The following is a 24,306-nucleotide window of genomic DNA, read 5'->3' as shown; positions in this document are numbered from 1 at the left end:
GTTTTTTTAACTCCATTTGTTTGTCTTTTTTTGTTTTTCTCCATAATGTGAGAAAAATTAAAAGGCCTCCAGTATCACAACACAACTGTCACCAGAAACAAAAACCAGTACACTATAGCATCACACAACCTGGAAGTACCCCCCCCCCCCTAGTGTTTTAAACCTAGCTTTGCTCTCACCTTCATTTGAGGCCAGGAGCTGCTTGAAACGGGCCAATTACTGGTTCAACCACTTCTCTTATGTCCCTGAGTGATGGAGCTCAAACACGCACGCACGCACGCTCGCACAAGCCAGCATGGTAAAAAAAACAAAAACTACACAAACGCACACACTCTGGAAATTACCCCTGCAGTCAGCTTCATTTCACACGGTGGACCCAAGGTGTAAAGTGCTGACTCATCTTTGGCCAACGTACAGTTCTGCTAATCGGCCAGAGAGAGATAGATAGTTGAAGGGGAGAGAGGGAGAGGAGGGGCTGCAGAGTGGGTAGAGCCTTGTTGCCAGGGCCATATTGACTTTGGGAGATCCAATAGGCTGCTTTCTATGGTATGTGGCCCAGGAGAGGAGAGAGAGAGGCTCTGCTGCCGCTGGGGGCCAAAGGAAGCTTGCATTCACACACTGACGATCACAAGCGTAGTAGATGCATGTGGGTGTTGTAAATCTATGCTGGTTAAGGTGTGGGGGGAGATGACATTGGTGTGTGTGTGTTGGCATGATATCTTGCCTACTTAAACAAAACAAAACAAAAAATTAAATAAAAAAAAGCCCTTACCGGTTGACTTTTTGTGTCATGCCCCTTCCCTCCTAATTGAATGTTTGCCTGTGCCATCTAAATTTTTGTTTACTAGTGGCATTTTTGTGCTTGGTGGTAGGTGACTGGTTGACAAGTTTGTATTGTACTGTATTATAACCCTAAAGGGTGTTGTAGCAGGTGTGAGAATATTTAGCTTCTTTTTGAGAAAATACCCCTCTTCAAATTTAGATGTCATTCAGAATAAGTCAGTCTCACTTTTTTGCAGCGAACACACGTCGTTGTGTAAAATTAGTGCATTTTTCTAAAATAGCCCCATTTACTGTATATACATTAACAAAGATTACACAGGCCTATTTTGTGAGATCAGAAAGTCAGGGAGTCACACGTCTAGACCTGTCCAATGTTTGTGAAGCCTTGTTTAGGGGGGACATGTCTCTTCTAAACTGGGCTGTCTCTTTATTGAACATTCAGGCCAACCCAGTGGAGCAGTCCCATCTCCCTGTCGGGGCGGCTTCCAGCTGGAAGGGACTGAAACACAAGGAGGTAAACTTGACCCATACATAGCCAACCCCACTCCACCCATCTACCAGCCTCCTCCCCACCCCCCACCCCCCAAAATCTGTTAGAGGTGACTGACTTACAAGCGTAAGCCTGTCTTACGTTACTAACTGTCTCGTCTTTACAGACACCAAGCCTGGCCTACGCAGCAATACATGTGTTGTCTCATTATGTTTTCGTGGTATGAATCTCTTTTCAAAGGGGTGTTCTTCTAACTGAAGGTGGAGCCTTTTTTGTTTGTGGTGGAGGTAGCCATGGTTTCTATATCATTTTTGGATTTGTGGCACAAATATGTAAACAGGAACACATTAGAGATTCTGTACTACGACCTTCTGGTTTGTCAAGGTTCATGTCCCAGTCACCTTTTGACACATCCTGACAGCATTTTTTTCCCCTGTTGGTCCCCTCTGACTTTTTGTTTCTGAAATGAGAGGTCACAGTTTTCACTTGTCTCTGCACTCGGCACTCTGCATTCAGCTAGATTGGCTTTCGCTGTGTAGCAACACATTAACCCGTTGTAATCGCTACTTGTGGTGCTCTGTGGGAGATAAGTACTCCACGGACTAATGCTTCGGCTCCCTCTTCTTCTCCCATCGTCCCTTTCTTCCAACCCCACATGTTAACTCTCTGCAGACGCGAGAGGAGAGGAAGATGGAGGCCATCCTGCAAGCCTTTGCCCGAATGGAGAAGAGAGAGAAGCGCAGAGAACAGGCACTGGAGCGAATCGGTAGCGTCAAGACTGAGGTTGGTGGACGCAGTGACATCAAGGAGGAGCCGCCAGCCACCCCGGAGATGGTTGATTCCCCAATGATCATGCAGGTAAGAGCACAGGGACTGAAAAAAAACCTTGTTTTGTGTGTCTTTGAAAGCGTTTTAGGTCTGCACCAACAAATTTTCCCTCAGTTTGTTTCATATATCATTGATTTTAAAGGAACTGACTTGTCACTTTTGTAAATCAGCATTTTCAAACAGTCTATCCATTCAGGACAAAATGTTTGACTACTAGGCAGATATGTTTGTGAGGGTATGTTTTAATAAATATAAATTCCCTTCTGTCTCTCTTGTAGCCACTTCTGGAGGTGAAAGAAGAGCCCGGACTGAAGCCGGCCAAGGTCAAAGGCTCGAGGAACAGGAAAAGTTTCTCTAGAAACCGAACGCACATCGGCCAGCAGCGCAGGCGAGCTCGCACCATCAGCACCTGTTCCGACTTACCCCCCGGCTCTCCGACTGAATCTCTGGAGCCTCTGACCAATGAAGCCCCTGAAGGAGAATTGCCCATCGCACCGGAGCCGGAGCTCATCTCTTCCCAAGCACCAGACGACAGCCCTCCGCACAGCAGCTCACCTGCACCTGACAGAAACCGCAGCGGGAGCAAGAGCTTCAAAACTAAAAAGGTACACACATTTATTTGTGCATGTACAACAACAATCTCACCATAACTGAGCAATTTTGTGCTTGACTTTGGTCTTATATATTGTGTGTTTTATTTTGCATTATTAAGAACTCCACTTTCAGTCAAGCGTAATGAACTTATAGGCGATTGTCACATCTTTGCTTAACATATTCTCTCTGGGAACTCTCTCCGACAGCACTTTGTGAGTGAGTGGGTGGGAGAGAAGCAGCAGGACCGTTGTGCAGTGCGAACCCCCGAGCCGGTTCCAGAGAGGCCACTGAGAATAAGCAGTGACCCCGAAGTACTTGCCACCCAGCTTAATGCCCTACCAGGCATGGCGTGCTCGCCGCAGGTTTACAGCACGCCCAAACACTACGTCCGCTTCTCGTCCCCATTCCTGGCTAACCGCAGCCCCACCACTCCTGGAGTTCCCACCGGGAGACGACGCTCCAGAGAACTGCCTGAAACGCCGCCGACCACTGGCTCCTGCAAGAAGGTACAGTGTTGTACTTCAGAAATATTAATGTTCCCCTTTAGATTTGATGGGGCGTGGTTGTTACTCATAGGGCATTATCTCGCAGGTTTTAAAAGGTCATGTGGATCAATTCTTTGTTTTAAAATGGACCTCTCTAAAGCTGGCTAATGTGTCTCTAGAAGAGTCTCACAAGAAAAAGAGCTACCAACTGTGTCCTATCGTGTTACTAAACCTCCACTCTTTCTTACAGCGATGGTTGAAACAGGCTCTAGAGGAGGAGGGCTCCACCAGCCCAGCCAGACGACCAAGCCTCCTCATGCCCAGCGAGGGTCCTCTCAGCCCCTCTATTAACGGAGACTCTGACAGCCCTCTTCCCTACAACGGCACCTGTTCACTACCAGGTAGGTCACTACTTTGGCCTCCACATTAAACTGTCTGATCGCTCCAAATTTAAAAATGAGACAAAATCCAGGTGGAAAACAAAATTTGGAACCAGCTTCTGTTAAACACATTATTCTGATAAAAACTATCCGAATAAGCTTTGACCAATTCAGACCAATTGTTTAAATCGGCTGTTTTCTTTCTTTCAGAGTTGCCCACACCTTTGAAAAAACGGCGGTTGAGTCCATTAGATGCCTGTATGTCCGAGAGCTCGACGCCCTACGGTTCCCCTTGTGCCACGCCCACCCGGGCAGACCAACCGGAGGCCCCCGCGACACCCATCTTACTGGCTACCCCACCACGTCCCCGAACCGAGGAGCCGAGTACAGAGCCCAGTACCCCAACACAGACACTTAATGCCCCGCAGGAGGTGAGGCAGTACTGAAGCACCGCAAAGGCTGATTGTTTGTGTGATAAAAATCAGAACGATGACATCTGTTGTTGTTTTACAGAGTGAATCTTCAGTGGAAAGCTCCCCAGAGGTCAGCCGGAAACCCAGCGTGCAAGAGGTGAGTGGAAGACAGCATATATTGACTGTTTTTTTTCACAGGGGTGAGGAGTTCAATCATTTTTGGATTGCATTATTGACCAACAACTTCATTAGAATTTCCCACGGTCGATTCTTCAGCAGAAATAAATAGTCCTCGTGATATGTTTGAGTTTAAAAAACGACTGATCAAGCCAATGTTTTAATTTTTAGAAGTTTAGTTGCAAAACACAACACAAGACATGCAGTCGTCTGATTTTGATGCCTCTCTTTTTCTAGGCCGATCGCCCTCCTTCGTTGGTCTCCTCTCCCTGCGTCAGGGCTCCCAGTTCAGATGGAGTCCAGACAGACGTTAAGGTGTCGGTTCCTGAGAGTCCACAGCCCTCAGCCACTGAGTCTGTGGACAGTGGAGAGGACAGGGCTGATGGTGGGACTTTAGAAGGCAGTAGTGAGGCTTCCTCCTCAACAGAAACTTGTGCTTCCTCTTATCCTGGCTGGATAAAAAGCCCAGAAAGATGCCCGACTGGACCAGCTGGCCTGAACTTCTCCCCAGTCAACTCGAACTTAAGAGACCTCACCCCCTCACACACCCTGGAGCCTCTGGTAGCTCCCTTTAGGCCTGAAGCTGCAGCTGGAGCTGGAGCTGCAGCTGCAGCTGCGCCCGCAGCAGGAACGGGGTCATTGGTTTGCTCTCAGCCCCCCTTCAGTGAAGGCCAGGGGCAGCTATTTTACCCCTGCTCTGAAGAGGGAGGCTCGCTCGGCTTCTCACGCTCACTGAACGGGGACAGCACCGGCGAGGGAGGGTCAGCGCAGAACCCTCCACAGAAGAAGAAGGTGAGCTTAAAATGACAGTTGAAATGCTAATGTACAGTTTATGAGTTGATAAGATAAGAAGATAATTCGCCAGTCATCTCTTCTGCGTTGCATATTTTCTTCTTCAAGTCAGGAAGAAATGACTGGCCAAATGCTGCCCTCTACTGGTGTAACATAATACTTGCTCTTTGTTTATTATTGACATCATGGTTTGCTTCTCCTCAGGTCTCTCTGCTAGAATACAGGAAACGACAACGCGAAGCTCGTCGCAGCGGCTCCAAAACTGAGTGCAGTTCCCCCGTTTCCACCGTGCCACCTTTAACTGTGGACGCCTTCCCCGTTGCCCTGGAGACCACCAGTGAGCCCTCTGTACCCCCTGCTCCTACGCCTCTCTGCAACACCAACGTCACCACTGTCAAAGAACCCCAGACTAACGAGGAGACGACAGAGACCACTGGAGACAAAGGGGAGAAGGAAGGAGGAGAGGGGCAGTGGTACGTTTTCTCAAAGCTACAGTGAGTTGAAGAAACACATAGTGGTAATATTTTCTGTTTCATTTTACATTTATCAAAGATTATAGCTGGAAAAAGACAAGATAAGACCTAATGTGCATTCTTTGTGAATACTGCTGCAGGTTATTTGTCTGTATTTGCATAAATGATACTGTGTCCCTACTAACTTGTCTGGAAAATGGTGGAATATCCTGCGTGTAGATTAATTTAATGTGTTTCTGCTGTGAATAAGCTGCTGATGCCGATGTGTTTTCTCTTCAGGACGTCGTCCACTTCTGTCGAGCAGGCGCGGGAACGCAGCTACCACCGAGCTTTACTGCTCAGCAAAGATAAAGACACAGGTGAGAGTCTCGAACATTGCTGGGTCTCCTTCACATGTGAGATGTTACATGACTTTTTTGCTTTTGTGACTTTTTTCGAAATGTTGTAAATGAAGGTCAATGCAGTTACCATATATGGTTCCTCGCTGGTCTAGGGTAAAACATTTTCCAAAAAGTCTTATCTATAAAAAACCCCATGGCTCTACAACGTCACAGAGAGGCATGGGGAGGCTATTTTGGATGTTTTAAGGAAGTTACCAAATATAGTTATTTTCCCGATACAGGGTTAACATTAATACTCGACTGTTTTTGTCTCTTCTAGACGGTGAGACAGAAGGTGGTGATACGCCTGCGCTGAGAGATTGTCCATCTCCGAGTCTTCAAAAGACCCCAACCCATGCAGTAAGTTAACGTCACCCACCCACATGATGAAGGTTTAAATCGTTTCCGCAGGTTTTGAACAAGTGCCTTGACTTTGTGTTTTGTCTCTCGCCCCTCACAGCCCGGCTCTCCTGCTCCTCTCAGCACTGCCCAGCCCCCCACTCGGCCGGCGAAGGAAGAAGACGGCGACGGACAGCCTCGGACGCCAAATCCAACCAGCCAGCCGACGAGCAAGCCTGCAGGGCCCAAACCGACCCCTGTGACGCCAACGAAGCTGCACCCGGCGCCGTTACCCTCCTCTCCGGTCCACTACCCCGGATCTTCTCTTCTTCACTCCCCAAAGCCTCAGCCTCAGGGCTCGCCCTACCGCAGCCAGAGGGCGCTGTTCTCTGCACAGCCTCAAAACCAAACCCAGCCCCAGGCTCAGACTGGCCCCCCCTCTTTTCCCCAATATAACACGCAAGGTGCTCCACCACCACCTCCTCCTCCTCCACCTGCACCTCCGGCTTCGACAGCCTACTTCCCCAGTCAGAGCCCCTCACCTGCTGGACCGTTCCCTGGGTTTAAACCTGCCGTTACACCCCCCTACCCTCCAGGTTCTCAGCCCATGATGCAGACTCTTCCCCACAGCGTGCACTATCAGAGCTCTGCTGCCCCCCCACCACCACCTCCTCCTCCGCCCCCACACCCGATGCCCGGCCCCACGCTGCTACACGTCAACCTGCAGCCTCCTCCCATCCAGCAGCACCAGCTCCTGCTGACGAGCGCCCCCCCTCCGCCTCCTCCACCACAGGGCCAGACCTCCCAGCAACAGCAGCAGCCCCCCTCTGGCAGCACCTTGCTGTCGCTCACCCCTCCTCCGCCCCCTCCTCCTCCTCCCCCCGCCCCTTCGACCAACACCCAGATGCAGCCCCACCACTTTCAGAACTTAGGGGGTTTTCAGCCGGCGTTGCTTCACCCCGGTGCTGCCGCTAACCCGTCAGTACCCCCATCAACGTACCCCCCGCCCCTTCAGCAGACTGGACTGCCTCCACCTCCCCCACCCCCTCCCCAACAGACTCAGCAGGGCCAGGCTCAGGCCGCTGCCTCCCAGATGCCTACTGGGACTCGTGGAGCCCCCACGTCCTCGACACCCTTCCACAGTTCGGGGTACCTGAGCACAGGGTGGCACTGACTGCCCCCTTTGTGCTGCCGCGCCCCCCCAGCCCCTAAGAACTCAGCCCAGAGAGGGGCGTGTACATTAAGCTGTAGATATGTTTTCTATGTACCTGAACACATGGCCAGTGGAAAAACAGCTGATTGTGGGATAAGGGTACTTTTTAAGAAAAAGAAAAAAAGGACAGAAAATTTTAGAAACAAGGACAGTGACACAATCTTCAAGAGAAACTGTAAGACACAAAAAAAAAAAAAAAAAAATTGAAGATGGACGATCCCCCCTACCACCCCCCTCCGGTGCTCATAGCCCCCCTCTCTGGCCTCCTTTTGTTTTTATATATCCTTCCTGTGATGGAGATTAAAACTCTGTTCTGTGTCTTGTTTGGACTCCCGTTGTAAGACCCCCGCACTTTGTTAATCAATGGACATTCCAGCCTATATCCCCCCTCTTCCTCCTTTTCCTCTTCTTCCTCCTTTTGTCAGTTATTCCTTTTTACTTCCTATTCTCTCTAGTCTGTTGTCTGCTCTCTTACACCATTTATTTGTTTTAATCTAGTGGCTCATTATAGCAAAGAGAAAAGCTTTTTGTATAGAGAAAAAAAACACAATTATTTTTTTTATTCCTCTGTCTAACAACAAATATCTGTTCACCGCTGCAGATTCAGAAAAAGACCCGTTTCTGGGAGCCTGCCTCACTGACCCGGGAGGCTGCACTCGTTGCGTGTTTGTACGTATGTGTGTGTGCGTTTGTGTTACAGGGTGTAAAGGCGTAAATGTCTAGTTTGACATCCAGAGGAGGAAACAAGTGTGTGTGTCTGAGTGTGGGAGATTTCGTATAACGAGTGCTCATTAGCCTCCCGAGGTAGGCAGAGTGGTCTCGCCCACAGGTAGGATGTTAGCGGTTTATTTTTGAATATCAATGGTTATTTGTAGAAAGTGTAATTTAATGTATAGGTGGTTACTCCAGCTTTCACCAGGAACAGGTTGTAAATATTTGCTTCTTTTCTTTTCTATGCTTGTACAATTCGCTCCCATCCCCATTTTGAAATATGGTTGTAAATACAAAATGCTCTTCTTGGCAAAGCTGAATGTTTCTGTGACTGTAGCATTATTATTTTTATTTTTTCTTTCCCTCTCTGGATTCTTCAACTTTTGTCTTTTTTTTTCTTTTCTTTTTTTAAAATTTTTTATTATTATTTGTGTGTGTGAGTGTATGTTTGTGTGGAAGGGAGAAACTCACAGACACTGCACTGGTTGGCTATTTTCATGGTTCATTATAATAAATCACTGTAATGACAGTTTTATACCACTTGTCGTGACATGTGTCTCTGGGAACTTTTTGTTGCCGCTGTGTTCGCTTCCCAAGGCGCTTTTTGACAAATATCCGCTCGGCTTTCTGCCTTCAGGAGGAAAGACGGAGGGAACATTCGAGGCCGCTCTCTGCTGCTGAGATACACCTGTGAGAGATGCTCGAGGTCGACTCTGTACAGACACAGCAGATTTGTAGCACAGCACACGTTAGTTGGACATCGCTGTTATTATCTCACTGACAAAACGTCGACCCTGAAGAAAGTGGTTTTAATGCATAAAAATATAGCTGAGGGATACAGAAAAGTAAAGTCATTATAAACAAGAAGAATAAAAAGGAAGGAAGAAGAGCTTTAATCACATCAAAGCTGGAGAAAAAACTGAATCAGAAACTTATAGTCACATCACCACTTCACATAAAATTGTCATGGACTCACCTTCAAATTACCTTATTTCTACATGATGTTTAGCCATGAGCTGTAGCAATAACCTTAGCACATATCACTTAATTTTTATATGATGAATAATTTGGGATTATTCTAAGGTATTTAACTTGATTTTTAGGACATTCGACAAAGAGGTTGGTGCAATTTGATATACATTATGAAAGTGTTGGTTCATTTAATTTTCCAGTTTTTAGTTTGGTGTAAAACTGCATATTAGCATATTGGATTATTTCATAACTATAATTAAACTATAATAATGAGCACATTTCCCTCATACTACCAAATTACATGACTCTTCCACAGCTGCTTCTAAATTATTGAAAAAAAGCCAACATGCTAATATATCATTGGACACAGAACTACACAATGAAAACGAAACATTTTCTCACATTTACAGAATTGCCATATCTAAATTATGGAACCAAATTAACATAACACAAGTACCCATTATGCAGAATGGCCCATTTCATAGTGATATATTATATTTTCGGGGGTTTTAGTATCCATTAATATGTTGGATTTGGTCAAAATGGAGCAAAACTTAACTACTTTACACACTGTTGGGTAGTTACAGGTATAATAGTACATCATATTAGGATTTTTATATGTAAAATGTCAAATGTAGTGAAGTTAAGTACAATAATACCTCAAAATTATACTTGATTGCAGTTAAATGACAGAAGAACACCTGTTGTTTTCGGTGACAACATGGCCTTATCTCCAGCACCTCAGATGATCAAAACAAAATTAGGAACAAAGTTTTCCCCTAATTTAAAATCCATCAGTTGTGTTTTCTGGTGTGTAATGAGCGTTAAAGCCTCGTGGGGCCTGCTGGAATGGCGATGGGCTTTTTACTCTTGTTTGAACAAAATGACTAATTGAAGGTTTTGTAAGCCCATGTAACACAGACGCTGTAATTTCCCTTTGTTAGAGGTGCTTCCCCCCCTCCTGTAGGCTGTCAGGCTTCATGTGAGCAGATGGTATCTCACATCTCTGCCTTTGATCCAGGAGCCTGTGTGCATGTCAAAACTGATATTTTCCATCTTGGCCGGCGTTGGTGAGTCCACTGAGTCCTTTTAATGATTACTGTGCAGCTCCTGTCCTTCAGTGTCTTTCATAACGATCACTCACCTTACCTCTACCTTCAACCCCCTCTCCCTTATTGTGGAAAGTTTAGTACACATTTTCATCATCGTCACAGCTAATTGCCAAGAGTCCATAAACTCATTACGCAGCCTTATAGCCAGTGGTCTCCAACCCTGCTTCTGGAGAGCTACTGCCCTGCATGTTTTAGGTATCGCCCCCACTCTAACACACCTGATTCTAATAATGAACCTGTTATCTAGCCCGTTGACAAGCTTCAGCTGCTTGATAAGGAGTTCATTATTAGAATCAGGTGTGTTAGAGTGGGGGCGATACCTAAAACATGCAGGGCAGTTGCTCTCCAGGAGCAAGGTTGGAGACCACTGCTTTAAAATATACCTTTTTTTCTCTTACAATTTCAGCAGAGTAAATTCTTCTTACTAAAGGCAAACTATGGCTTCCTCTGTTAACTGAAGATGACAATAACTTCAGCTGAGAAAGTGCTTAAGCTTAATTGTTCATTCCTGGCTGATTTGTAATGAGTTGACAACACTTTAAGCTCTTACATGTGTTCATTTCAAAATCTCTCAAATATGAAGAAAGCTTTCAGCACATTCATCTGCACTGCAGTTAATCTCATTGTCAAAAGGAACAAAGGAGAAACAGTGGAAAAAAACTAACAACTACTGCTCTTCTTCCATTAAAACTTTCATGACCTAATGCATCTTAGCAAAAAGGTATTTAGAGTATTGATGAGTGAAATAATGCTGTGTAAGTTAATATACACTATGTGGTCAAATCTATAATGGACAAGCAAACATTACACCCAGATGTGGCTTTTTAGCATCTTGTGCCAAAACCATGAGCTTAATCTACTCCAGTAACATCTCTCACTCTTCTGGGAAAGCTCAAGCTAACAGGTTTCACCTCTAAACTGTTTCTTTCTATTGGTTTTAGATGCTTGAAAGGCTACATCTATTTTTTATTCCACAAGAAAGAAAGAGAGGGATTTGAGAGACGTTGAACATGAATTTTTGACCCCACGGATTTATACTACAAATCAGCTGGAGTTTCCCCAACAGCCAGTTTGGGAATAACTGGTAAAACTATCATTGATTGTTGCAGCATTAAGATTTCCCTTTAATTGAAGCTGTAGAGGTCTAAAACAGCATGCATACATGATTTTAGCCCTTTTAAACAGAAGCAAGTGCACAAATTCCTAAGTGAAAAGTCTGAAAAAGTTTGTCATTTTCTTTATTTTAATCTCACACGACGTTGCAGAGTCAAACTTTTGATGTTTCTGTTTTTCCATCTGAACTCACGCTTACAGAAAAGGGTTCAACATTTTTGTTATTGTCCGGTCATGAGTTGAAACAGAGGGGAAAAAACATCCTACCCACAGCTTTGGGAAAAGGAATGTGAATAATGGAAAGTACACTGAGTCCTTGTTATCTTTTTTTGAGTTGTGTTTGAACTTGGCACGACAAACACAGGTTAAAGCAGAGGCGTTTTTTTGTTTTTTTTAAAAGTGGGAGGTGGGACTCCTCAGGAAACAGTTGCAGGGGAGGCCCAGTGACTGGAAGTGGAAAAAATATTAGATTGGTTATCAGAAGGGAGACCACGAAGAATTGCCTAAATGTGTGTGATTTGGTTAAAGAGATAAAGTAGTTTTGAGGAATGTTTGCTGTTTCCCACAGTCTGAAACTACTAAATCTCTTCAGACAGACCTTTTTTTTATGTATTAAGTGCAGTATGAAGTATGTGAAACAGCATTATCAGGCTATCTTGGCTCAATTGTTGAGTGTCTATGGGGTCAAATAACATAATCATGATCCTATAGACATCCAGGAATTGAGCTAAACTAAGAAAGTAAGCTAGGAGGAAGAGGGGAGGCCCACACTCAGACTTTGAAAACCTCTGTGTTAAACAAACTAGACATTAATTGGTGAACTTTAGAGGTTTTGTTAGGTGGATTTTGTCCACCAGTTGATAAAACCAGACCAGCTGTTTACTTGTTTCCAGTATAACAAGATTCCTAAGATAGCAAACTGCTGGATGATGGACAGAAATGAAAGTGATATTGATCTTATTTCGTATATTCTTCTCCAAAATGTCTACATTTTTGCTTTAAAAGTACCAATCTCTTTCTATGTATACATTAAATTTTAATGTAAGTTTGACTCATCATTCCTTATGTGTTCTTTCTTCTTTCTCTTTTTTAAAATAAGTGACAGAAAACAGAAAGATACAGCCACCAAAGAGTAAAACTTATACCCAGTACAGCTTCTCATACGTCCTTTTAGTACTCCACAATACTGCAAGATTACAAGATACTGAATGGCACACACACACACACACACTAAAAATGGACCAATAGCTGGACATTTCAAAGTGCACATTTCAACGTCAAGACAAAGTACAGAGACGTAATCAACATATAAGCTATACACAGATATAGACTTTGTACATTTTTGCCTATCTAGTGCTCTTTTTTTAAATTTATTTTTAAATGTTTTTGCCAAGTTGTCACCAGCAGAACCTCTACATACTACCTCTGATACGATCACATCAAACATTTAATCATAACAAAACGTTTCCTGTCTGTATATCCAGCATATTGGTTCAAAAAGGGTCATGGCATGTCAATTTTTCCCCTCTGTCCTCAATCTCTCTGCTCTTTTTAAATCAGTTCAAAGTCACATACTGTCACCTCCTGCTCAAAGAGTTTGTTAAACCGCTCGCTGACTTGATAAGAAAGACGATCTGACAGCTTTGACCTCAAGTCTGTTAAGTCCTTATTTGTGTCGGTCAAAGTCTGATTAATTTGTTGTGATTTTAATCTGATTTGATCGCCCGCCGCTCCTTGGGTGTTTGTCCAACATGTGTCCTGGAGCTTATTTAACACACAGAAAGAGAGAGAGAGTCTTCATGTGTGCCACCAGCGGCCAATCCTCCACCCTCAGCATCCTCAGCATCCTCAGCATCCACACGGAGAAAACATTTCAGTAGTGACAAACCAACACAGGAAAAGTCTTGAGAAAAAGTTTTTTTTTTTTTTTAAGAGTCCATTCTGCAGAAATAAGCAGTCCAATATGAATGAGAAGGGTATTTTACAGAGGGGCATCCTGGTTTCCGCTGCCAGCATTGTGCAGCCGCTTCCACACCTTTTTTTTTTTTTTTTTTTTACTTTTTCTTTGATCTGTTCTTTCCCCAAACATCAGCTCTGCATCCTAGCTCACAAGTTGGACCAGCAGAGAGAAGCTGGATCCTCAAGTAACATCACGTTAAGGCAGCAAGACCTGCGGACAAGAACAAAAAATCTGTTTTTAAATGTGAAGAATGAATACAGATCAGTTATTCCACTTCATCTAATTAGTAAATTGCTTAAAACCTGCTTTCCATATTTCTAACTCTTATAATATTTTTTTCTGTGCTTTTTATGTACGTTTTTTGTAGAAATGTTAAAAATAGGCGAGAGCCCAATGGAGCACTCCTCTCCCACATCATCCATTTATTATACAAATCGTCTTCTGCGCTTAAATTAAACACACGCTCATGCTTTTATTAAACACTCACTGCTGCTAAAGCATCTCTGCACAAATATTTAGGAGGAAATTTCGACCTTGTTCTTTTAAGCATTGGTTTCAGATTCATTAACACAGGTATATTAAAATTATGGAAAGTGCCTGTATTTAATATCGCTGTTGGGTGCAAACCCTGTATGTCCAAAACTGTTAAGTAATAGAGCAATGAGATTTAGTCAGAAGCTCATTTTTAATGCTTATCATTGGTTAAATATTTGTAAAATCCCCCAGATAGACATACATTAAAGCCTGACCAATAGCATTGATTTATAAAAGAAAATTAAAATGATGAACTATGGAGATACACGGTTTCTGCCAAATAGCAATGATATGCTAAATCTACCAACATTATGAGTGATTATAATCAGTATTCATGATTATTATTAGCATTTATTTTGAATATATCAGTTTATTCATTTATTCATGTAAAACCAGTAAAGTGAAATGACAAATATTGAAAAAAAATATCCCCCTCTAGACTCTGATAAACTTAATTAAAGAGAAAAGCCTCACTGGGTCAGTCATTATAAACTCACAGAGTGTATCAAAGTTTACCAGAAATAACCAAATATAGTCTGAATTTTGGGGATTATAGGCGTATAAAGGTAATTTACAGCATTTCCATTCGATGTGACGGTTCAGCAGCTGCATCTGTTTGACAGAAATTAGACGTGATACACTTGATTCTGATATACAGCATATTTTTTGACTTAAGATATTTAAATTAGACATTTTCTGGCAAATAAAAAAAATATAATAACATTTCAATAATGTAAGAGGATTTAGCAAATCTCCACCAGGATTATATTCCTGGGAGTGTGGGGATTAGAAATAGCATTTAAATCATCATAAATCATACAGAGCATATATAAATATATATCACACTGGCTGTCAGATAATATGGTATAAAGATGACTTCCTCAACCTTAAAGCTACTTAATGGGGGAAAAAAAGAGGGAAACTGGATTTTAAAGTGTGTTGTAATGGGGGGGAAACACAATCACACAAGACTCTAACTTTCTCTGAACGTCAGCTGCTGTGGGTGCAAGTTTTAATTAAAAGGGTGTTGAATTGTTCCTACATTTCCCAATATTCACTTGAGTCAGTTGCTTTAGAGACTCCATCACTCGCTCTAACGTGGAGCAAGTGGAGCATAAAAATAAAATAATGACTCAAGTAAGGCCAATTACACAGCAGTATCTATTTAAAGGTTGCCATAAGCTGCTGATCATAGCAGACCAAACAAGGCCCCTGACAACATGTTTATTGATTCAACTTTCAATGTGTCAGAGGAACAAGATACATTGCTTCTTTCTTTTTTTTTCTTTCTGAAGTTCAAGTTGCTTTAAAGGATGATTTGCTCATAAAAAATGAATAAAACTGGGATAAAGTGGTTTGTAATGGTGGGAAAACACATGATTATTACCAAATTAAAGATTGATGTCAGTGATTTCTCACCCTGGCTACAGACTACAATACACTCATTTAGATCCTTACCTGTGTGTGTGCGTGTGTGTGCGTCTGCTTGATTATTGACACACATTATATGGCGTTATTACCGGGCTCTGTGAGGGGACACAAAAAGAGAGAGAAAACAGTTTAGAAAGGAAAGGTTTGCTGACTCTTATTAACCAACAGGTGGCAGTATTACACAACACTAATAGTCTTCTTCTCTAAAAGGGAAAAACAGCTGCAAATTTCACCACCCCCTCTTTGATGATGGAGGTTTCTAACTCAGACAGGTGTCAGTATTCATCCTCCTGAGTGACGAGACAAGAAAAGCATCTCATTAAAGTGCATCTGGAATTTGATAAACCCCCTATTCTCACTTTCAGTCTCATGTTTCATGTTTCATGTTTCATCTCTCTCTTTCTCTCTCTCTCATCCTCATTATCTCTCCTCTCTCTCTCTCTTTCTCTTTCTGTGTCTTGTCTCTCTCTCTCTCTCTCTCTCTCTCTCTCTCTCTCTCTCTCTCTCTCTCTCTCTCTCTTTCTCTTTCTCTTTCTGTGTCTTGTCCCTCTCTCTCTCTCTCTCTCTCTCTCTCTCTCTCTCTCTCTCTCTCTCTCTCTCTCTCTCTCTCTCTCTCTCTCTCTCTCTCTCTCTCTCTCTCTCTCTCTCTCCGGTCCTTCAGTTGATAATGGCTTCTTCCTCCCAGTCACTTTGCTTATACGAGCTAACAGGCGACTGTGTCCCGGCTGATATGGTGGCTGTGATTCATTTAGACAGGCTGGCAGCAAGCTGTGTAAACAGCCATTAGTAATTCATGACTCTGTCCAGCATCCCCCGGGGCTTCAATTACCCTTGCTATTGGTGCAATCTTTCTCTCTGTGCCCCCTCTGTCGCTCATTTCCTTTCATCTCCATCCTCCTTCATCTGTATTCTCCTCTTCTCTTCTTCTCCTTTCCTGCAACCCCGCTCGTTTAAATCATCCTCATTGGGTCTGAGTGCAGTTGTCATTTCTCCCAATCAAGAGTATATAAATAAATAAATTTAAATAAAATCCGCAAGCTGAGCAGGTGTTGTGAAACATCCATCTAATATATGCAGATTAATAACTCGCACGTGTGAAATTATGCAGAGATATCTTGAAGGACACAAGGTGTGGGTTTTTTTTTTATTTCAAGCTGCTGGTTGAATGTGTGAGAGCAGGAATCAGCTGGTGTCTTTAATGAAAGTTTGCCTCATTATTGTGTCAGGCTTTAATGAAAATGTCAACTAAAAATAAAAAATAAAAACACTTGTAAATCACTTTGACTTTACTTGGACGTGAGCCACGTGACTTCAAAATACTTACAGTATATTACACTCTGCAGCCAAAAGTGGAATCAAATCTTGGCTGGACTGCATATTCAAGAGACGGAGCAGACATTCAAATAGATTTTTTAATAAGTTCTGTAACATTTGCTTTGTTTTTGGGTTTCTTTAATGGCCTGGATCTCATTTCCGTTTTAACTGCACCAGACTACCACTGCTTCTACCTTTATTGTTGTCTAGCAAACTGTCTCTTTTAAAGCACTCTACAAATTACCATAAATTGGTTTTTGGAAAACGTAATACATTTATAAACTATTAGCTTTTGTTGTTTCCATTTCAAAAAAAGGCTTTAAATCTAGTGAGGAATAGTAGTATTGCTTTAGTAGGACTTGGATGTCAAAACTATGGCTGAAACAACGAGTTGATTAGTTGAGTGGTTTAAAGTGATGCAGGCTGCATACATCTGAGGTGCGAGTAGTTCAACCACAGAGCAACTTTTCCTTCTCAGGTTGATTCACTTAATCAGTTTTTAGAGGCCTGAAAAGGTCACACTATCCAGTGTTTCACATTATAAAAAAGAAAAATACCCAGAACTTTTATTCCTTATTTCTGATGATTGGTAAGCACTGAATTAGTCAATCCAAAGTAGCTGCAACGATTAGTAAATTAACTATTTTGTGAAGGGATTGAATCATTGAGTCACTTTTAAGGCAAAACATGCCAAACAATTGATGGTTTTCGGTTCTCAAATATGAGAACTTGGTGCCTCTCCTTGTCACTTTTACTGCTCTCTGGTATTGGAAACAATTAATCAAGAAAATGGGCAACTATTTTAAAAATCCATTAGTCATTTAAGTAACTTTGGGTTGCATCAGACATTTAAAAGTCAATTAATTTATTGATTGAACTGAAATATGATTCACACACATTAACTAATAATGAATATAGTCGTTGGTTGCAGCCCAAGTGAAACCTTGAGACGTATTTGTGGCTTGCAGAGCTCTGCTATGATACATGGACAAATATATGTGGGTGTTGTGGGTGCATGATGAGGCCTGGCTCGCAGCTTAGGGGCATTTTTATGTTGAAACAGGAGGTGTCTTCCTCAAACTGCTGCCACAATTTCAGAAGCAAACTATTGTCTGAAAAATCGTTGTAAGCTGTAGCATTAAGATTTCCTTTCACTGAAACTGTTCTACAGTATATCTACATGGAGGTATCGTCCTCTTACTGTCTCCCAGCAGCTCCTCAGACATCAGACTGTCTTGGCGGTTTCCCAGGACGAAGGCCAGGAAGGAGAGGATGAGAGCGTCCATGATGCCCATGATGGCCAGGATGTAGGCCCAGCGTACCGAGCAGGCCCCCAGTGTGTACTTGTCCGTCTGCTCGCCGCCACATCCGTTTCACCTCATCGCTGTCCCAGCCGTCTGGGTAGATCATGCAGCCCAGGATCAGACATGTACCTGAATCAGAAGGGAGAAAAAAACAGGTGAGTGTTTGGATCAAGCTTAATTGGCCATCAGGGGAGGACTTAGTGCTGGATTTTGAGGAATGTGCAAAACTAAAAACCTCAATGTTCATAAAAAATGCATACGATGTGAAATATAGAGTGTCTGGTGTAAAACAGTGAGCTCAGGCAAGATGAGAAGGATTTTATTTACACTTTTTTAGCTTTATGTATAGATAATAAAATGCACATTTATAGAAGATTCATTAATAGATTGCCGAATGACAGAAAGAAAAAGAAGACTTAAGAGAGGAGAAGGAAAGGAGGTGGCAGCGGTGCAGAGATGTGACAGAGACGTGAGGAAGGAGAGAGTGAGAAAATATGTTTCCCACATGTCACAGCAACATGTGGCGGGGAGTCAGGGTGCTTCATTAGCTGGCTGCTGCATGGCTGACGATGACAGACTGAGCTGTTAGAGAGCAGAGTAGTCGGACTCACACACACTCATACACACTAATTCACACACTCATACACACTCATACACTCATACACACACTCATACACACTCGATCAAAGCAATCAAATCATTTGCAGGTCTGTATTTATTTGCTGACTATGCTGCAAAAAGAGACAGTGTGTGTGTGTGTGTGTGTGTGTGTGTGTGTGTGTGTGTGTGTGTGTGTGGTGTGTGTGTGTGTGTGTGTGTGTGTGTTGTGTGTGTGTGTGTGTGTGTGTGTGTGTGTGTGTGTGTATTTGGTTATGATTTAAGTCACTTTCAGGGACCGGACTAGGATTAAGACCAGTTGATTGTGGGAGGCTTGAGCAGTTGGGGACAAATGCTGTAATTATTGGTAAAGCGCAGATTTTTGGGTCAGTGATTATGATTGGGGTTAGGGTAAATCATGAAATTAATGTAAGTCTATGTAAATACCCCAAAAGTGACTTAAGTAGACGTGTGTGTGTGTGTGTGTGGTCTGTCATAGGCTACTTTTGGGGACAATGTTCAGATTTTTGGACACCTGATTTTTGGGTCAGTGGTTGAGGTTAGTATGGAGTAACTCTCCTGGAAATGAACATAGGTCCATGTAATGTTCCAAATAAATTAAGGGTTAATATTTGACAATAGTTCTATTGTTGCTTTATATAATTTTATTGACAGTTCTTGATGTATTTCCAGAAAAAGATAATATATTAATTTACACAGATGCCTGACAAATTAAAGTAAGGTTCTGGGCCAACATATTTGTCCAAAATTTCCCATAGTAATAATTTTCATTCTTAATAAACCATTCACTACTCTGCATGGAAACATCTACTTCTGTTATATTTCTCCAGTCCTTTATTCCAGTTTTTAAGTGGTCACATGTATGTAGCTAGAGTTTATCGCTCTCATGATATCAAATATCCCTTAATGGAAGATTTATTTCATATTTCCAACCCCGACGTAGCTTTAGGATAAGAGTTAAAGTTGTATTATGGCATTTAGTTGAGATGTTTGGGATTAGAGGGGTTTCAAGAATGCATTCTGTCTGTCAGGGTCCTCACAAGTGTGGAAGGATAAATATGTGTGTGTGTGTGTGTGTGTGGTTTGTGTGTGTGTGTGTGTGTGTGTGTGTGTGTGTGTGTGTGTGTGTGTGTGTGTGTGTGTGTGTGTGTGTATCAGGTTAACACACTAACTTGAGTTGCCATCAGATTATAGCAGACGGATAATCTCCGGAAATGACTCGAGTCCCCTCCGTCCCCTCCTCTTTCTCATCATACACACTTGCTCTCATTACAAGCCACATAATGAGTAAAGATAAAGATGTAGTAAAGATGGACAGAGTGGCACAGGTAGAAAGGAAGAGCAGTCGAGAGGTGGAGACTTTTATATGGAGTCCATGATCGAGACAAAGAATGAGCAGAAATGGCTGTCTGTGAAAGTCTTGACTCCCCACTGTGCGCCCCCCCCCCCCCCCCCCCCCATGTCTGTTTTTCTGTTATTCATGAGATAAACTACACCCATCCATTCCTCTCACAATCACAATTGCACCAATAACAGCAGCAACAAGCCACTGTAATAATAACAGTATTGATATAAAAGCTCTCTAATCCATATCTGACGCCTACAGTTCCCAGGTGGCAGCAGGTCTATTGACTTTCCTGCAGCCTTCCGGAGTTTTCTCAACAAACCCCCCAAAAAACAAGTTTAAGCAGCATTACATTGTACAGCACGTACCCTGCTACATGTTTGAGCTGACAGTTTGTTGCATCTGCAGGATTGAGAAAAAAATGCTCACGAGGCATAAAAAATGATGCTTTATTAAATGTTTTAATCTGAGTCCGAGCCTCAGGAGGTAACGTCATTTCTCATTGATCTGACGTTGGAGGAGCCACCAGAGTCCACAAGCAATAACACACATGCTGAGGAGTTATCACGTTAAAGTTTCATGTGATAACGTGATTTTTTTTTCTTTTTTACAGAGCTGTATGTTTTTATTACAAACCTGCAATAAACTTAGCATGTGATCATGACAACAAAAGTTTAGAGTGTCAGTTTGGTCCAAACACCAAAACAAAGAGTGAAAGAAAGCAACAGACGGTGTGTGAAATCTGTGTGAAAACAAGTAATTCATACAATAATGTGCTGCAACATCGAGCCAGGAGAGACTTCTGATCTTGATCTACAGCAAAGAACCAGGTGCTGCCTATAATTTCTTTAAATTACTACCCTGAACTTTACTTTACCATACTGCTGGACAGAGATAAAGATTTAAAATCACAAATTACCGCTTGATTACAGCACATCCATTTCCTATTTTAGCTGTTACCTAATTTGTAGGAGCTCCGCTTCTTCAACTTGATTGATAAACACATAATTTATGTAAAGATCCAGTATTGCTTTTGTCGTCAAAGAATAATATGTTTCAAATTCAATGCTTAGTATGACTAATTTCATACTAAAGCTCTAACAAATCTATAAATCCACAGATGTATTCTTGCTGTTTGTTATGTAAATGGACCAGATAAAAAAATGCTACTTAAGGATGTCACAATTTGTATTTCAGTCTCTTATCATCTTCAGGAAACCAGTTTTCATGTTCACAAATAACTTAATGTTTATCTTGTCATCCATGTTATATTAGTGTGAATTTTCTTAAGTTCATATTAGAGGATTTGGTACAGCGCACACAGTTATCTCCTGTGTAAACAACCTGCTCCTGAAGGCTTTTTCAGCTGTAATATTAATAGAATGAGTTGAACGGCACATTGTCTCAACGGTGAATCTTAAAATCTCCCACAGAGCTCAAGTCGAAAAGAGAAATGCAAGAGATCAAAGAAGCGTTGGTTTTATCTGACTATCTGATTGACTCTCATCTGAATGCCTCGAGATGTCCGTGTCTCTGTGCTGTGGTGGTCCAGAAGCTGCAGGTTTGATGTTACAAAAGGAAGCAAACAGAATATCTACCTAAAGCCACATGTGCTCTTAAAGAAACAGTGTGAGCGTGAGATGAGAGGATTGATACCACTTGAATATAAGAAGGGTGTCAATCTTCCTCCAAGATGTTGAACTGCTCCTTTAAAGTGCTCACTCTTTTTGCCTATGCCTAAAAGTACAAAAGAATTATATTTTTATAGTAAATGTCACGTAAAAATCTCTCCTCTTCTCCGTAGCTGATCTGATTATATTCAAACGACTCCTTCAAATACACTTTCTCTTCCCTCCATTTCCAAAAGTGTACTGAAATATGAAATCTTATCTTTTTAGCTTCAGCAGATGTATAATTTCTTTTTTTCCCCCCAGTTGTTATCTGGAAAGATTGTCAAAAAATCAAAAATTGTGTGTATCCCCAAAACTGCATCCAAATCTCTGTAAAATAGGCCGAGGGCAATGTTTTATCTTTGTTTTTAGGCGTCAGTATAACACGCAGTAACAACAGGGGTAAACCAATGAGGTCAGCATCTTCATCCCCTGATAAATACAATTTCATCTCAGCATCCCCGCAGCCATCCTCACCACACACACACACACACACATACACAAACCCCTGCCCTAAATAATGAAAGATATTATGAAACCACTCCTCAGTTCATTTGGAGTCGTCAAACGTTATGAGTGATGTCTTCAAACTGCGCAACCCAAGAGCTCAGGGTGACGTTCATAGGCAGAAAGCATCTGGGTTTATGACGTTTCAACGCTTCAAATGATTTAGGTCGATGCAAAATCGGAGAGTGTTCAGAAATGTTCAAAACGACGGCCTTGTGCAGCTTTTTTTCTTTCATTTTGTATAACTCTGAGGCTTCATTCAGCATGGTAGTACTCTAACACGGCTGGAGGTGGGTAGTAATGAGATAAAGATCACAGTGGACTCTGGAGAACGCTTCTCCACCACGGAGGGAGGAGGGGTGTCATTTACTAAGCTACACTTCATCTTGCTCTCTCATCTCATCTCGGCTAGAAGAAGACTGGATTTTCTCTCTTTGGCCAAGTCAGTAATGAAGAGATGAAATATTCTCTGTTCCTAGACAGTAGAGCACTCAGGTTTTTTTTATGTTTATGACTGTTTTGTTGTTGTTGAGGGTTTCATATTCTACTTAACTAAAGCAGGGATGTCAAACATGCGGCCCGTGGGCCAGAACCGGCCCACCAGGGGGTCCGATCCGGCCCACTTTCCTTCCTGTGTTCTTTTCCTTCCTTCTTTCCATCTTTCCATCCATCTTTCTTTCCTGTCTTCCCTCCTCCCTTTCTTCTTTCTTTCCCTCTTTTCTTCCCTCCCTCCTTCCATCTTTCCTTCCTTCATTTCTTCCTTCTGTCCTTCCTTGTTTCTGTCCTTCCATCTGTCGTTCCTCCCTTTCTTCATTATGTCCATCCTTCCTTCTGTTCTTCCATCTGTCCTTCCTCCCTTTCTTCCTTCATTCTGTCCTTCCTCCCTTTCTTCCTTCTGTCCTTCCTTCCATCTGTCCTTCATCCCTTTCTTCCTTCCTTCTCTCTCTTCCATCTTTCCATTCTCCCCTTCTTCCTTCTGTCCTTCCATCTGTCCTTCCTTCCTTTCTTCCTTCCTTCCTTCCTTCCTTCCTTCCTTCCTTCCTTCCTTCCTTCCTTCCTTCCTTCCTTCCTTCCTTCCTTCCTTCCTTCCTTCATCCCTTTCTTCCATTTTTCCTTCCTGTCTTCTTTTCGTTCCTCCTTCCTTCATTCATCCATCCTTCCTTTATTTCTTCCCTCCTTCCTTCCATCTTTTTAATGGTCCGGCCCACGTGAGATCAAATTGGGCTGTATGTGGCCCTTGATTGAAAATGAGTTTGACACCCCTGAACTAAAGGAAATGTATTGAAACAATTAGTGGATTACTTGATGATACCATTTTAATACTAATTCAGCTACCCTCCAAGTCTATATCCCCTCCAGACAAGTTTTAAGAATAATAATTAGTGTCTGATATGGTTTTCCAACAAAAAAAGTAAATTATCTCATTAAAATACATAAAATTAGTACTCTTCTTCTGAATATATAAATATTTTTCATTGCAAATGTTTAACTGCTGGATGCAAGAGATCTCCTCCATCACTGAAACTCCATTCTTAGTTTATGTGCTCAGGAGGCTTCAACTTTTCCACATCGCACTTGTGTAAGTTGAATAATTGGCTACAGTCGGCTCCAAACTAGCTGTGATGTCACAAATCTTGCTTGTAGGTGCTCGCCTCAAACTCTGATTTAACGTGAGCACAAAGGAACCTTCCCCATTTTCAGTAGATGAATTTAAAAAACACCCTTCTAGTGTCAAACTGCACAAATATCCTTCTGCACCATAAAGCTCAAACATCCAACTGAAGGGGGACTTTAAAATATGCTCTGCTGCACCTGTGACCCTCATGACACACCCTGAGGTACGCTTACATCACTACAGCGAGATGAGAAAGAGAAGCAAAAACAAGATTCAGGGAATGTTATGTTGCTCTTTAGGTCATTTTTCACATAAAAGATAAAACATCTGCTGGTTTCAACTTCTCAGATATGAAGATTTTTTAAAATATCACTGTTAATCTAAAATCTTTGGGTTATGGACTGCTGGTCACTCAAAACAGTATATCTGTATATCTGTACATCCAAATTGTTTTATGATAGCTTGTGTCAATGGTAGTAAAATAGCAGCTCCAGCTAAAAATATTTGTCCCTGTGATGCAAGCTGAAGATCTGACTTTCATAGTCAACATCAAAACTTACATAATAACAAAATAAACATAAGACTCGTGTAAATCCCCAACATCTAATACTGCCTCCAACACCAGGAGAGACATTAAAACCGTGGCTGTATCGTGCTGTTTGAACAGTGTGTGCTGCTGAAATTCCAATAAACCTGCCAGATATTAAATTCTAATGAGTGAAATCAAACACTTTTTTTTTAGTTCCACAACTT

General features: G+C 42.2%; 2 protein-coding genes across 6 annotated transcripts in view; one reads left to right on the top strand and one right to left on the bottom strand.

Annotated features, from left to right (window-relative positions):
• kmt2e (lysine (K)-specific methyltransferase 2E) overlaps nucleotides 1-8,592 on the top strand; it is a 29,090-nt gene extending 20,498 nt beyond the window's left edge. For 2 of the 5 annotated variants that reach the window (XM_062444090.1, XM_062444092.1), the window contains 12 exons: nucleotides 1,226-1,297; nucleotides 1,946-2,131; nucleotides 2,380-2,706; nucleotides 2,902-3,201; nucleotides 3,431-3,581; nucleotides 3,771-3,991; nucleotides 4,074-4,130; nucleotides 4,388-4,942; nucleotides 5,147-5,436; nucleotides 5,695-5,774; nucleotides 6,076-6,155; nucleotides 6,256-8,592. In XM_062444090.1, coding sequence (XP_062300074.1) covers nucleotides 1,226-1,297; nucleotides 1,946-2,131; nucleotides 2,380-2,706; nucleotides 2,902-3,201; nucleotides 3,431-3,581; nucleotides 3,771-3,991; nucleotides 4,074-4,130; nucleotides 4,388-4,942; nucleotides 5,147-5,436; nucleotides 5,695-5,774; nucleotides 6,076-6,155; nucleotides 6,256-7,308 — 3,372 coding nt within the window. In that variant the 3' untranslated portion in view covers nucleotides 7,309-8,592. Of the gene's footprint in view, nucleotides 1-1,225; nucleotides 1,298-1,945; nucleotides 2,132-2,379; nucleotides 2,707-2,901; nucleotides 3,202-3,430; nucleotides 3,582-3,770; nucleotides 3,992-4,073; nucleotides 4,131-4,387; nucleotides 4,943-5,146; nucleotides 5,460-5,694; nucleotides 5,775-6,075; nucleotides 6,156-6,255 lie in introns of those variants that run through there. The other 3 variants (XM_062444091.1, XM_062444093.1, XR_009927854.1) reach the window with 2 other exon arrangements.
• Nucleotides 8,593-15,252: 6,660 nt separating this feature from the next.
• The window catches only part of lhfpl3 (LHFPL tetraspan subfamily member 3), a 37,768-nt gene continuing 28,714 nt past the window's right edge, over nucleotides 15,253-24,306 (bottom strand). The window contains 3 exon segments of the mRNA XM_062444179.1: nucleotides 15,253-15,275; nucleotides 17,696-17,855; nucleotides 17,857-17,927. Of these exon segments, the coding sequence (XP_062300163.1) occupies nucleotides 15,253-15,275; nucleotides 17,696-17,855; nucleotides 17,857-17,927 (254 nt within the window).

This window comes from Scomber scombrus, chromosome 22 (assembly GCF_963691925.1).
Source record: "Scomber scombrus chromosome 22, fScoSco1.1, whole genome shotgun sequence".
NCBI lineage: Eukaryota > Metazoa > Chordata > Actinopteri > Scombriformes > Scombridae > Scomber > Scomber scombrus.
Note: the sequence above shows the minus strand (reverse complement) of the source record. Positions and strands in the feature narration are given on the sequence as shown.